The sequence below is a fragment of the Arachis hypogaea genome, chromosome 17, assembly GCF_003086295.3.
Source record: "Arachis hypogaea cultivar Tifrunner chromosome 17, arahy.Tifrunner.gnm2.J5K5, whole genome shotgun sequence".
NCBI classification, from domain to species: Eukaryota; Viridiplantae; Streptophyta; class Magnoliopsida; order Fabales; family Fabaceae; genus Arachis; species Arachis hypogaea.
Genome location: NC_092052.1, coordinates 78,348,235 through 78,363,469, shown reverse-complemented (window position 1 = coordinate 78,363,469; position 15,235 = coordinate 78,348,235). Strand labels below are relative to the sequence as shown.

The window sequence follows — 15,235 nt, the reverse complement described above, 5'->3', positions numbered from 1 at the left end:
TTTGAGTGAGGGTTTGGGTATTTCCTTGTGTTCTTCCCCCTCTCCCTTGCTTTTCAGCGTGTTTCCCTAATTTGGGAAAGAAGAAGAGCTAAGTCTCTTCATATATAAAGTGTTGGATTGGGCCTTGGGCCCATTATGGGCCCGGTTCGCTCGATTCGATCTGTTCGACTCAATATTAGATCAAATTCTTTAAAATTATTATCACAATTTTTATTTTAATTAGTTCTATGTCATTAAACTATAAAATTATATTTTTTTTAATTTATTTGATTAATAATTAATTTATTAACTAATTATTTACTAATTTTACGGATTTTACAGAGTCTCCCATTTTTTATTCTTGTCCCATATATAGACATCTATATGTTTCTTTCATTTCATGAATAAAAATATCCAACTTTAGAAAAAAAGGTAATAAAATTTTAACAATTCAGTTTTTTAAACTTTGAATTAATTTATAAATCCCACCTACGATTAGATGAATTATTAAAATTTTAAGACTAATTATCCAAATCAGTTTCCAAGGATTTTAAAAGCGGACATTTTAGTCCGTAAGAAAAATTAATACACAGATCAATCTCCAAGGTTTTATTCTGGTAGACAAATCAGTCCCCAGTTTATTTTCCAGCAGAGTAATTTTCCAAATCAATACCCAAGGATTTTAAAACGGACATTTTAGTCCCTAAAAAATACTAATATACAGATCAATTCCCAATGTTTTTCTCCATCAGACATAATAGTCCTCCATCCAAAAAAATAAAATAAAATAAAATAATAATAATAATTATTATTAATTGCACAATCATACTATATCATGATTTTTTTTTTGTATTTTATAGACAAAAATAATGATAAATTTATTCATTAGATTCTTATGTATATATTTCTAATATAAATAAATATATATATATATATAGTCACTCAATAATAATAATAATAATAATAATAATAATAATAATAATAATAATAATAATAATAATAATAAAGATTATTCTACAAAAAATTTAAGGTTGAAACTATTTGATATTTTTATATTTAATATAATCAAAAGATGTCCTACTTTAAAAAACATATTTGTATTAAAAGAAAATGTTCTAATTTGGATTTCAAAGCATCATTATAAACTTAGCTGTGTGCATGTGGATGACGATACTAGCATATTAATATACTCTTTTCATTAGAAACAAGTGAGGTGAATAATGATGTTTTGGAATCCAAATTAAAACATTTTCTTTTAATACAAACATATTTTTTAAAGTAGGACATCTTTTGATTATATTAAATACAAAAATATCAAATAGTTTCAACCTTAAATTTTTCGTAGAATAATCTCTAATAATTTTATTTCTTATTATTATTATTATTATTATTATTATTATTATTATTATTATTATTATTATTATTATTAAGTGACTATGTATGTGTGTGTATATATATACTTTTTATATTATTAGAAATACATACGTAAGAATTTAATGAATAAATTTATTATTATTTTTGTCCAAAAAATATAAAAAAATTATGGTACAGGATTATTGTGCAATTATTACTAATAATAATAATAATAATAATTTTTGGATGGAAGAGTGTTATGTCTGACGAAGAAAAATATTGGAAATTGATCTGTATATTAATTTTTTTGGGTACTAAAATGTCCATTTTTAAAATCTTTAGAGGGTGATCTAGGTAATTACTCTGCCGGAAAATGAATTGAGGACTGATTTGTCTGCCGGAGTAAAACCTTGGGGATTAATCTGTGTATTAATCTTTTTTGGAGACTAAAATGTCTGCTTTTAAAATCTTTGGAGACTGATTTGGGTAATTACTCAAATTTTAATTTGTATTTACACTATTAAAACAAAAGCTATAGAAATTCTATATATAAAGAAAGAATAATATGAAAAATCAATTTTTAATAAATTAACATTAATTAATTTTGTAATTCTTAATTCATGTTTTTGAAGATTTAGAATTTATTAGAGTTAAACTTTAGGTTTTTTTATTTTTGAATTTAAATTTTAGAATTTAAAATTTAAGATTTATAATTTAATATAAAAAATAATTTTAAAATACTGAGATCTTTTGTTGAATCTTTCAAAAAAATCATGACCTCTAATCCTCTCATATCTCTCTCTTTCTTCTTCTCTTCCATAGCAGTTTGCATGCATATCCAAAATCCACAACTTATTCCCTCTTTCATCGCCATTTTATGCGCTAAAACCATAAAATTACATCAACATGCTTGACCTGACGTCCTGACCTGACCCACTTCTCCTTCCATGGTTTCCCCGTTTCAATCTTTAGTGCAGTTTGTTACATAAGTTGTTAGGTCCACGTTGGTAACACAGAATTTAGTTAGATATTGTTGATTGATAATTGGATTTTACTTATTCAATCGGGTTGTCCTTTAATACATTGATACCCTTCCTATTTTGTCCGTTTTGTTTGTTTTGTTTTGTTTTAATTTGGTGCTTCCTTTTTTACATGGTTTCTAAGATAAAGAAACCAACAGTCCAAACTATATAGGATCTCCAAGTTCTTCATTCTCCAATTTTCAAATCAACTTGAAATTTTAGCACCTTTTTTTGTCAGAACAGAGATTTAGATGAGGAAAGGCAGCTAGCAATTATTATGGATCTCTAGTCTAGGATTTTAAAAAGAGATCCAAATAATTTGATATATTCATTGTTTAAGTTTTCCAGATTGAGTTATATATCTGAATCAAATAGAGGTTAGAGAAATAATGAGTTGCTTTTCATGTTTTTCAAGCCATGAAAAGAAGACAGAAAAGAGGTCAAGGAGGAGTGATCATAATAATCAACACCATAAAGCAGAAACGCCTCATCAACCTCTCAAGGAAGTAGCCAAACATCATCATCATCATCATCAAAGTATGAACCTAACGTTTATTCATTTTGATGTACCATGGATATATATGATACAATTGTCATTTCTTATCGTTACTTTCCCTGATTTATTATACTTTTTCGTTTATTTTATTACAAATAGATACCTTGAATTATCATGTATAAAAAAGGGACGTAGTATTAGAATTTCTTGAATGGACGTTAACATTAACACAAATAAAGTTATATCTTATATGTTTTCATCATCATATCATCTACCTAATTTTCTTCTGATGAGGGCTTCTAGAAAAAATCTATATTATAAGTATTATTACAATCTTTTATTTATAGAGCACAAAACCATTTGATCCATGTAGCCTATCTTTCATTGTGAGACTTGTTGCTGTTGTACTATGTACAAACATAATCCATGTTTTAAACTACGGTCTACAACCACATCATATAGCAATTTACAGTGAGATTCTGGTTTCCACTTAATTTTGGTTGTAACTTGACTAACTTCATGAGAACCAAAACGGGCCACAAGGCATATATCAACGCTAAAATGGACTATAATAGCCATAACGAACTCAAATTTAGTTACAAACACTCAAAAAAATAACACCACAAGGATCACAATGTGCCGTATAATACTCATTTTAATGTTGTGCAGATAATAATAATTATCAGAACAAGGCAAGGGGAGGCCAACAAACAGAATCTAAAATATTAAACAAAGAAGGAAACAAAGACACAGGAAGCAATAACATTGCTGCACAAACGTTCACTTTTCGTGAATTAGCTACTACTACAAAGAACTTCAGGCAGGAGTGCCTAATTGGGGAAGGTGGATTTGGTAGGGTTTATAGAGGACGACTTGAAAAGACAAACCAAGTAAGATCATTATTTCTTTGTATATTGAATATATTTTCACTTCAAAATTTTATAAACCTTTACTAAATTGATAAAATTCATAATATTAAATATTTATTTACTAATGATAGAAGTATAATAAAACTTACCCGTAATGTTGGTGAATCTCTATTCATTTATTTAGTTGCTCACTATTATATACGTTTCGTCTTTTTTAGTATTTTATATGAAAAGAAAATTGATTTCTAATTGTGAAATTAATTATTAAATGAAAAAATATATGGAACCAAAATGTAACCAGCCAAAAAGTAAACAAAACCGTTTAATTAAAATCACTTTTTGAATAATATGTCTGAAAACTGCTCCTGAGATCACGGAGACAAACCAAAATCCAATTTTTCATGGAACTCAAACACATTTTAGCTGATTTTTAGCTGATATATTTTTGATTCCCTAGTTGTTCTCTTATTAAATTAATTAACTACAGGAAGTAGCTGTAAAGCAACTTGACAGGAATGGATTGCAAGGGAACAGAGAGTTCCTTGTTGAAGTGTTAATGTTGAGCTTGTTACACCATGAGAATCTGGTGAATCTAATTGGATATTGTGCTGATGGAGATCAAAGACTATTAGTATACGAGTACATGCCATTGGGATCTCTTGAGGACCATCTTCTCGGTAAGATTCTCTCCTCGTCTCATTTTTATTGTTCACATTTTAAAATGTTTTAATAAATAGTAATGTTTCCATTGATACAGTTCATTATAGTAATCTAATAACATACTTTATTCATATAATTTTACTTTTAAGAAACTAAGTAGACTAAATTAAATTTTTTTGTTAATTTATAAAAAAACTATGATTAAATATTTGTATCATAAATTTTTTAATAAAACTAAATACATAGTAAATCATTATTTTATGGGAATTTAATTCTGAATGAATTTGTTATTTCAATATTTTCCTAGTTATTATTGCATTGTATGTATAGTCACAAGTAGCAAGAGAAATTTTTGTATGCTCTTGTTACATTTAATATGTATTGCAATTATTCATTTTCATTTATAATAATTGAAAGTTACATACATTACAAAATGAATCAATTATAACTACTTTTTATAAACCACATTAAATATACTTTAGAAACGAAGAAAATTTTATTCCAGTATTGCATATTTTCTTAACAAGAAAAACAATACACTGGCTTATAAAACACCATTATAAGTTATAACAAACATTCTAGCATAAAATTATTTCATGCAGATCTTCTTCCACAACAAAAGCCACTAGATTGGTTCAAAAGAATGAAAATAGCATTACACGCCGCAAAAGGGTTAGAATATCTTCACGACAAAGCCAATCCACCAGTGATCTACCGTGACTTAAAATCCTCAAATATTTTGCTGGATAGGGATTTCAATGCAAAATTATCAGATTTTGGACTCGCAAAGCTTGGACCAACAGGGGACAAGACTCATGTGTCTTCAAGAGTGATGGGAACTTATGGATACTGCGCTCCCGAGTATCAAAGAACTGGGCAGCTTACAGTAAAATCAGATGTCTATAGTTTCGGCGTTGTGTTGCTCGAATTGATCACCGGAAGGAGAGCCATTGATAATACTAGACCAGCAAGGGAGCAAAATCTAGTTGCCTGGGTGAGTTTCCATATTCATATTCTTTTTGCGATTCATATACGTATGCACAACATCAGTTCTTTTAGTGTTTTTGATAAGTTTGTTAAATGGTCACTTTTAACAGAAAATTGTTAAGGCAAATTTTTACCATCGATTTGATTTTTAGTTTATTTATTAATTTGTCTTTTCTAAAAGTCTTGTTTCTAGAATAAAATGATATATTTTTTCCAATATTCTTATTAAAAAATTCCAAAAAAGGATATACATAGAAAATAAATGAAAAATATAAATAGTAACTACAATTATATTAGATGTATACTAAAATTAATTACTAATATAAAGTAAATGTTAAAATATAAAATATACATTAAAAATAAATTAAAAAATACATATATTTATAAATAAATACATGATAGTTTGATTTTAATAACTGATTTTAGTATCTATATAATATTTTAATTTTTCAATGTTTAATAGTCCTGAATAAGTCTAAACCAGCTATGGATTTTGTTGGATTTTAATTGAAAGAATAATGGTCCGATGCTTGTATGATTATTGTGCTATGCAAACGAAGTTGTATGTAGAATGATTTTGATTTTGAGAAATACAAAGTTTTAGTTAGCAGATATTAATAATGTCTAGAAAAAATAGGGAGCGTAACAATTTTTAGAAAATAAACTACTAAGTATGCAACTAACACTTTTTAGTTATACTTCATTAAGAACATGAACAGCAATTTTACCGCCAATCTGGATATGAAATTTTATAAAAAAAATTCATTCAAATGAAACAAAAACAGGCATATCCAATATTCAAGGAACCAAGCAGATACCCAGAACTAGCAGATCCCTTTCTAGAAGGAAACTACCCAATGAGATCATTACACCAAGCAGTTGCAGTAGCAGCCATGTGCCTCAATGAAGAACCATCAGTGAGGCCATTAATCAGTGATGTTGTAACTGCCCTCAGCTTCCTAGGAACAACCCCAGTAGGCCAGGATGGGAATAACAATATCAGAATTGCACCCATTGACATGCCGTCACCGCCACTAGAGCGAGGAACAGACGTCGTTGGTGCCGCGGCGGGCAGTACGATCACTTTTAACTTAATGGATGATGATAGCATTGCTGAGCGACAAAGAGTTGTGGCTGATGCCATTGAATGGGTTTCCAATAACACAAGGAAATAGGAACCATACTGCTCTGATCTATCACCTTGCCGTGAAAGTGTGGATCCTCTTTCTAAATTGTAATTGTAATTAATTCACACTACGACTACACAATAAGTATGTAGTATCAACACATTCTTTAGTTATAATAAACTTGTACCAATTTGTTTGTGGCTATCTATCTATATGGAGGCACTTGTTCTTTTGCTTTTTTTTTTTTTGGACAGAGGGAGGCACTTGTATTAAATACTTGTAGTTAGCTTTCAAGGCACTTATTGTGTCCCGCCCCTAAACGGTTGGAAATTGAAAACAAAAAACAACGTTTAAATGTCAACTTTTTTTTTTTTTTATAATATCACCTAACTTTTTATAATTATTTTATTTATTTTAAATTCTAACAATAAATTATAAGTCACTAATTTTAAATCTAAAATTATAAATTTTACAAAATAATTGATTAATATTAATTAAATAAAAATTAATTTTTTAGCCTTTCTCATTTGAAAAACTAAAAAAGGAGAATATAGTAGATAAACATATATAGGCATACTCTTATTTAATAGGAATGGATTCTCTCAATTGTTAAAAAAAATTGAGAGTGTAAAGTGTGATCTCTAACTCTTCATTGCTCTCTTTCTCATATTTATTCTTGATCCCACTTATAAAATTAATGGTGGGAGATCACACTTTACACTTTACTCCCTCAATTGTAAAAAAAAAATTGAGAGGATCCATTCCCCTTAAGATATTTAATCCCAAATTTTGATCCATAAACGAAAAATGAAACCAAATTTCTTAAAGGTGATATTTGAGAAAATGTTAAAAAAATATAATGTATTTGACCGTAATTATTATTGTTAATGTTGCAAATGTGAGTAGTGCATGAAGTTAATCCCAGATCAAAGAAAACAAGGAAGAGTGGGGAGTTTATAAGTTGAGAGACTCATTAATTTAATACCTTAAGGTTTTGAGTTGGATATGGTGTCTTCTCTCTGAAGTCTCCTTGTTGGTTAAGAGCTGCCCACAACGGCCCAACAAGTGATTTTCAAGGTGAAGTATCGAAAGCCTTCCTAGCAAGGGTGGTCCGGGCGTATTTTAAATTAGTCATATTAATTTTTTTTATCACTTCTTTTGTTGGCAGTGTTAATGATAGCTGTGATGTGTCTTACAGTGTGGAAAACTCAAATGTGGTGGAGGAACTAGAAAGATTTTTTTAATCAAATCTATTCTTAAAAGATTTTAAATTAGCCATATTAATCTTTTTATCACATCTTTTGTTGACAGGCTAACATGACACGTTAAGGTACACATTAGCATTAAAATGATGCTTTTTTTGGGTTAGAGACTGTGAGTGAAACGATGGCGTATACATCCTTTGGTTTCGATTAATTAGTCAAATGACAGTGACACTCTTTGTCTCACCTCACTTTACTCTCACAAAAACCAGACTTCTAACATAAATCCTAATTAAACCCTAAAAGGGTTGAAAGAGATCCTAAGAAAAACTAATACTAAAGCTCCCTAAAACTATCTAAAATGTTGTATGGTTGTATGGTATGTTGCCCGCTTGCTAACCCCTCCATATAAGCTTCAGACCTTGGAGAATTTGGCCAAAAAGCTACCGAAATCGCGAGCCACGTGATTTTCTAATGAAGTCACGGGTCAAGACTTGTTCGTACACAAACTAATCTCAACTTATGCATACGCACAGAAGGTTGTGCGTACGTACACATTGGAGTATTCTTTTTCTTTGTTTCTCCATGTGTTCTTCCACTTTCCTTCCACTTTTTCTAAGTCATTCTTGCCTATTTGACCTGAAATCACTTGAAAAATTATATCAAGGCATAGAATGGAATAAAAGTAAAATTAAATGGATCAATTTAAGGCACAAAGAAGTATATTTTTATATTTAGACACAATTGAGGGAGAAATCACAAAAGTTTTCTATTTAAGTGAATAAATGTGAGTTTATATGATGAAATCCACTTAGTTTAAGCTAAAATTTATGATGCCCAGGCTAACCTAGACTCTATACTTACTTAATCCCTCTAAATTACAAAAGCGGAAGAAAGTATGTTCTAGGTCTTCAAAACTCAGGTTATGTTGAACGTCATCAAAAGGCAGAACATCATCTACTACTCCTTTGCACGATTATACATTATCATAGGCAATCTCACTAGTACTCCATCAAATAGTCACATAACGGGAGCCTCATACAAAGGATTTAGGATAATGTTTGTATTCAAACGGGGTGTATTCGTTAGCTAGTCTCACAGTATTTACATATAAACAGAGAACGGAATTCACCCCAGACTTAGAAGACTACCTAGAGCAGAATTCTCTTTATGGAACGATCACCATTAGATTACAAAAAGGTACTCCTACTTCCATCTGAAGGGGTAGAGAAGGGATAGGAACTAAGAAGTTCTTAGTAGAGTCGGGCTAACTAGTCATATTAATCGGCTCCATCGTGCTTTTCAGACAGTAATATACTTTACAGAAGATAGAGAAAAGCAAAGAAAACAGATAAACATAAAAGAAGAGAAATAAAAATTATAGTACAAATAGAGAAATATAAGAATAAAGCACAATGCAGAGAATATGCAACAAGAAATAATGTGTACACAAGAATGATGTATGTCTAGTCCTAGTATAGGTGGTGCGCGCATTTATGACTCGCACAACTGAACCGACAAGTGCACCGAGTCGCCCAAGTAATACGTCAGGTAAGTGAGGTTCGAATCCCACGAGGATTTCCAGATCGATCAAGCTGTAGTTATCTTGCAGATCTTAGTGAGGTGAACAGAAACATAGTTGTTGTTTATTGTAGGCGCATAAACAAGCAATAACGATAGAAAGTAGAAACAGTAATTAGAGATCAGTTAAGGCTTCGGAGATGCTTCTTCTTTTGATTAACACGTTGTACTAACTATGTAACACCCCAATTAGCCTAAGCTTTACCTCGCGTCGTAAATCAAAGGTTAATCAAGCGTTACGACAATTCTAAAGTTGATACATATAATATATATATATATATATAGAATAAATAATATAATCTAGAAGCCTGATGAAGGATATAGCTCAAAAACAAGATTTAAAATCACAAAACGAACTAACGTAGCGTCTAACTTAAAGCTCAAGAAACAAATGTGATATAAACGAAGATAATAGTATAATAGTGTAATATCATAAGAAACTAGCCACGGCTCGCGGAATTTAAGCCGGCTAGCCAAATATACAGACAAAAGGAAACTAAAGTTTAAAATGGCTTATACAAGTTTTGTTCTCTCTATACATGCCTCTAGGAAAAACAAAAATACAAAAGTGAGAGACATATACATAATAAATAAAAAAGACTCCAAAAAGGTATCCAGATCCTCCACTCCTGTCACCAATAAAATAACTCACCGTGGTAGGTTGCGACCTGCATCTGAAAATAATAACAGAAATATGGTATGAGAACCGGAGGTTCTCAGTATGGTAACAGTGCCCAGTGATGTAGGATATAAGACCCCGGGATGCCAAAGGCAATCCTAGACTCTATATCCACCACAAGCATTCAAACTTAAAGCATTCTAAACCAAATAAGCATAATTATATAAATATTAACATAACTAAACCGGGTATTCTAGCTTAAGGGATTTCTATTCTAACTGAACACCGCTGTCCCACAGTCTTCACCAACCTAACCTCCATGCGATCCCATCGCCATCGCCTTCTGAACCTCCTCAATCCCAGTAGAAAGCACACATATATACAATAAAAGCAGTACACAAGTAGAAGCATATATAGCAATTAATACAAATAGCAATTACACATGTTATACAGATAGGGAAAGTATATCAACTCGGCAAAGCATACAAAAAGATAGAAAATGCACATGATAAATGTCTGTCCTACTGGCTGTGATATCACATTATCGGTTTAACTGCCAACCCGACACATCTCCATGGAGATGTTGCCCTTCAGAATCATGGTGTCGGAACCCCTGAGATATAGTGCTCGGATCACTATCCAAGGTTTTGTGCCTGTACGCTCTCATGATCCGAAGGGATGCAAGCGGGATCTATTGCCACTGACCTCACATCTAAGCGCAAGCGGGTGATGCACGGAAACTTGTCTCTTAACAAATCTCCCTCGACAAGTATACCGAATTGTCGTCAAGTAAAAACTCATAATAGAGTGAGGTCAAATCCCACAGGGATTGATTGGTCAAGCAACTTTAATTGGAAGAATGTTCTAGTTGAGCTAAGCAGAATTTGGTTTGAGAGTTGCAGAAAATTAAATGGCGGGAAAGTAAATAGCAGAAAATGTAAATGCTGGAAATAAAGAGCTGAAAATAGATGACGGGAAATAAATTGCAGAATCTTAAATGGGAATGGGGAAGATGATCATAGAAGTAATTGGCAGAAATTAAAGAGAATAGGTAAGATCAGAAATGGGGAGTTCATTGGGCTTAGGAGATGTTGCATCCTCCGGATCAAGTTCATTTTCATCTCTTCCTGAATCAATGCATTCATTGATCTCCTTGGCAATCTTAAGTGATTGAATTCCAATTCCTTGGTAATTCAATCTCTCAAATCTTGATCAATAGCCAATTCCTTGGTCCAATTGCTCATGAGAAGAGATGAGGTATGGTCACTGATTATACCACATGTATTTCCAAATCAAAGTGTTGGTAGGATTATATGTCACTATATCCATCCAAACCCCAATTTGGTCCAACATGAGAAAGTATTTCTAGCATGATCTCTTCATTCCTCTTCCAAGGTTCCGAAGTGATCCAAGTATGAATAGCTTCTTTTCCAAGATAACTACTCAATTGGATGAAGATTGAAAGCTTTCTAGTAAAATCAAGAGAAAAGAAAGAAGAAGAATAATGAAAACTATTATTGATCCATCAAATTACAACAAAGCTCCCTAACCCAATGAAAGGGGTTTAGTTGTTCATAGCTCTGGGAATGGAAAACAAAGATGGAGAATGCATTCTGAAAAGTTAAACTAGAAGTTGCAGAGAAAGTAAAAAATACAGAGAGTAATTCTAATAATGCCCCAAAAGCTCTTTCTAGTTCAAAGTTCTCCCTATTTATATTATTCTTCTGATCTTCTAATTGCTTCTTCAAGTCTTTGATATTGGCCTTTGGATCTTGAGTTGAAGCAGTTATCTTCTTTAGTGGGCTCAACTTTACTTGCAGAGAAAGTATGCAGTAGGTATGGACTTTAGCTTGGGGCGTTAGTGGTGTTAACGTTAAGTGAAACTGTGGGGTCGAGAACGTTAGTGACAATCACCTTTTTCACTAACGTTCCTAACCCAAAAATGGTCCACGTTAACTTCAACGTTAGTGGCACTAACGTGACCACTAATGTTGCTTCTTGGCCCTTCGCAAACGTTACTGGGGTTTACCTTTTCCAACAACGTTGAGAGTACCCCTTTCTCCCTACGTTAGAGTTCACGTTAGTATAGTTAACGTGGCCTTTAACGTAGGCTTGCCAAATCTTCGAGAGCATTAGTGACACTTACCTTTGTCACTAACGCTTCAAAACGCCCCTACTTCCCACGTTAGAGTTCATGTTAACTAGGTTAACGTGACTTCTAACGTGGTATTGATAGCCATCTCCAACGTTAGTGACAAAGGTGAGTGTCACTAACGTTCGCTCATCATCCCTCTTCTCCACGTTATCTTCCACATTAATCTAATTAATGTGACAACTAACGTGGCTCATAGTGGCTTAATCCAACATTAGTGACAAATGTGAGTGTCACTAACGTTGGTGATTCCTTGCTCCCTCCACGTTAGAGTCCACGTTAACTAGGTTAACGTGACTCTTAACGTGGCAAATATGAGCTTAGTTCAACGTTAGTGACAAAGGTGAATGTCACTAACGTTGGCATTATCTTCCTCATCCACGTTAGAGTTCACGTTAACTGAGTTAACGTGACTCTTAACGTGGCCAGCTGCCACTTTGGAACGTTAGTGGCACTTAGTTTTACCACTAACGTTGGAGTTCTACTTCACTTCCACGTTAGCTTTCACGTTAACATAGTTAACGTGGCAACTAACATGGGCTATGATGGCTCACGAAGGCGTTAATGGCAATCACTTTTCTCATTAACGTTGCAAGCTAGCCTCCATTCCACGTTAGTGGTCACGTTAGCTAGACTAACATGGCTACTAACGTGGTTCTTCCTTGCTTCCTTTGTCCTGAAATCAAGCAATAAAGTGCATCAAAGCTCTAATCCAAGTTATGAGACATGCATCATTCAATTTTGTCATTTAATTCATGCATAATTCTCATGAAATCATGTAAAATTTACAATGTTTGCTTGAATCAAGATGTAAGTGATTATTTACCCAAAACTTGCTTATTTCCTAAGAAAGTGCATGAAACTACCCTAAAACCATAAAGAAAAGGTTAGTGAAACTGGCCAAAATGCCCTGGCATCACAACACCAAACTTAAAGCTTGCTTGTCCCTAAGCAAGTACTAGAACAAGAGAATGATGAATGAAATGACTAGATGAATGAATCATTCTTGTGGAAGTCATGTCCTTGGTTTTATGGGGTTTCATGCATAGCAACTTAGGTTCATTCCTTTACTGACTTTCAGACCTTTATCATGCCTTGGAATACTCACTTGATGGCACCCTTTGAGACTGTTATTTATTGATCCCTTTGTCTTTCCAAGGTTTATTGCATCCTTAGGCTAAGTGTTCTGTGAGAGGGCGACTCTTTAAGATAAGTTTTCAGCCAACACTCCCGAACCAGTTAGTTCAAGGTGCTAGGTGTTAAAACACCCCTAAGGACTTACTCCCTCAAGTCTCTCTCCCTCATACATGCACACCACAGGCACATGGTTTGTTATTTTCTTTCCTTGAGGTCTTGGTGTCCAGCACCTCTTTGGGTTACTAAATGTTCTGTAGCAAGGTTGCTCTTGATAGTGGATTTTCAGTTGATAATCCCGGGTTAGTTAACCCAAGTTACCAAGTGATGAAGCACTCCTAAGAACTTATTCATCCAAGCAGATCCTTGGTACAAGAGCACCACAGACACATCCCTCAAGGTTCAAGTCCTTGGTGCCTAGCCTTATTCTTTATTACCTTTCTTTCTTTTTCAACTCTTAGGGTTCTTTTCCTTTTTCTTACTGGGATCTTATTATTTAGTTAGTCTCATGGGGTGTGTTTCAAGCATATGATTCAGGACAGATAGTTGCCTTCCCACCTTGTTGGTGAACTAACTTAGCTAAGTGATTACTACACCACAAATTTAAGGACTTACTCCACAAATTAAACTCCACTCTGGTCTTTCATAACATCTCTTTTTATTTAGCTTAAAAGGACAAACATACAAGTAAGCAAGGTGAAAATGAAGACAGGTGACTTGAACCAGCACACATATGAAAAAGGCAAGAAAAATACTAAAGACAGCATTAAAAAACCTAAACTAACATGGAAGCATGTTCTATTTCATACATGATTTTCCTTATTTAAAACTTGAAAAAGATGGGATAATGAGGGAACTCCACCACCTTTTACTCATGAGGTTGTTCGCGCTCTCCTTCTTGTTTGTCATCATCCATAATTTTTGCATCTTTCTTTGCCTTCTTGGATGATGGTGCACCAATTCTCCAGGAGATTCCTGCAAAGTCGTTGGAAGTTGCTTGTTCCCAAAGCACTTGAGAAATAGTTAGTATGCATGTATGCTTGTGAATTTTTGAACTTAACTTGGTGTGTGAATACCAAACTTAGTTCCTTGCCTAATACAGCAGGTTGAATACATGTAGAAAAGCTCATGTATTATTATCAGCAAAACAACTATGAACTAGAAACTAACTACTGTTAAGTGGTTCCCCTGATTGGTTGGATCTAGCAATTTTCCCTTGAAGGAGTGTAGTGTGATTCTAACTGAAATCCTTGGTAGAACACCAAACTTAGAATTACACACTCACTCTTGTATTGCTTTGGTGTGTAACACCAAACTTAGCTCCTCACAATACGGGGAAAACTACTTGTGATTTTTATTAAAATGCAAATGAAAAGAAAACTACCTTAGGTTGGGTTGCCTCCCAACGAAGCGCTCTTTTAGCACCGCTAGCTCGACGATTCCTCCATTATTTGAGGTGATACTTCACTTTGGGGTTTTCCCCTATGTTTCCCATGTAGTGTTTGAGCCTTTGTCCGTTCACAGTGAACGTCCTCTTTGAACTTTCCTCCATGATTTCTATGTGCCCATACGGCGAGACCTTTGTGACAAGAAAGGGTCTGACCACCTTGATTTGAGTTTCCCAGGGAAAAGTCTTAATTTGGAATTATGGAGGAGCACTTGCTGTCCTTCTTCGAAGCTCCTGGGTGTCAAATGGAGGTCGTGCCTTCTCTTTGCCTTTTCTTTATAAATCTTGGAATTTTCATAGGCTTGAGATCTGAACTCCTCCATTTCTTGTAGCTGTAAGACCCTCTTTTCACCAGCAGAAATGCTATCAAAATTTAGCAGCTTGAGAGCCCAGAGGGCTTTGTGTTCTAGCTCCAATGGTAGATGACAAGCCTTTCCATACACCAGTTGGTATGGAGACATCCCGATTGGTGTTTTGAATGCCGTTCTGTATGCCCACAGAGCATCATCCAGCTTCTTCGACCAATCCTTTCTTGATGCTCCCACAGTCTTTTCCAGAATCCTTTTAAGCTCTCTGTTAGATATCTCAGTTTGTCCACTTGTTTGGG

The 15,235-nt window shown here is 33.4% G+C and overlaps 1 protein-coding gene across 1 annotated transcript; it reads left to right on the top strand.

Annotated features, from left to right (window-relative positions):
• Positions 1-2,071: 2,071 nt before the first annotated feature.
• On the top strand, positions 2,072-6,697 carry LOC112763449 (probable serine/threonine-protein kinase PBL25). The gene is made up of 5 exons (XM_029294634.2): positions 2,072-2,891; positions 3,520-3,740; positions 4,207-4,396; positions 4,982-5,373; positions 6,152-6,697. Exons 1-5 carry the CDS (start codon positions 2,744-2,746, stop codon positions 6,539-6,541), a joined length of 1,341 nt encoding a protein of 446 aa, XP_029150467.2. The 5' UTR covers positions 2,072-2,743; the 3' UTR covers positions 6,542-6,697.
• Positions 6,698-15,235: the final 8,538 nt, after the last annotated feature.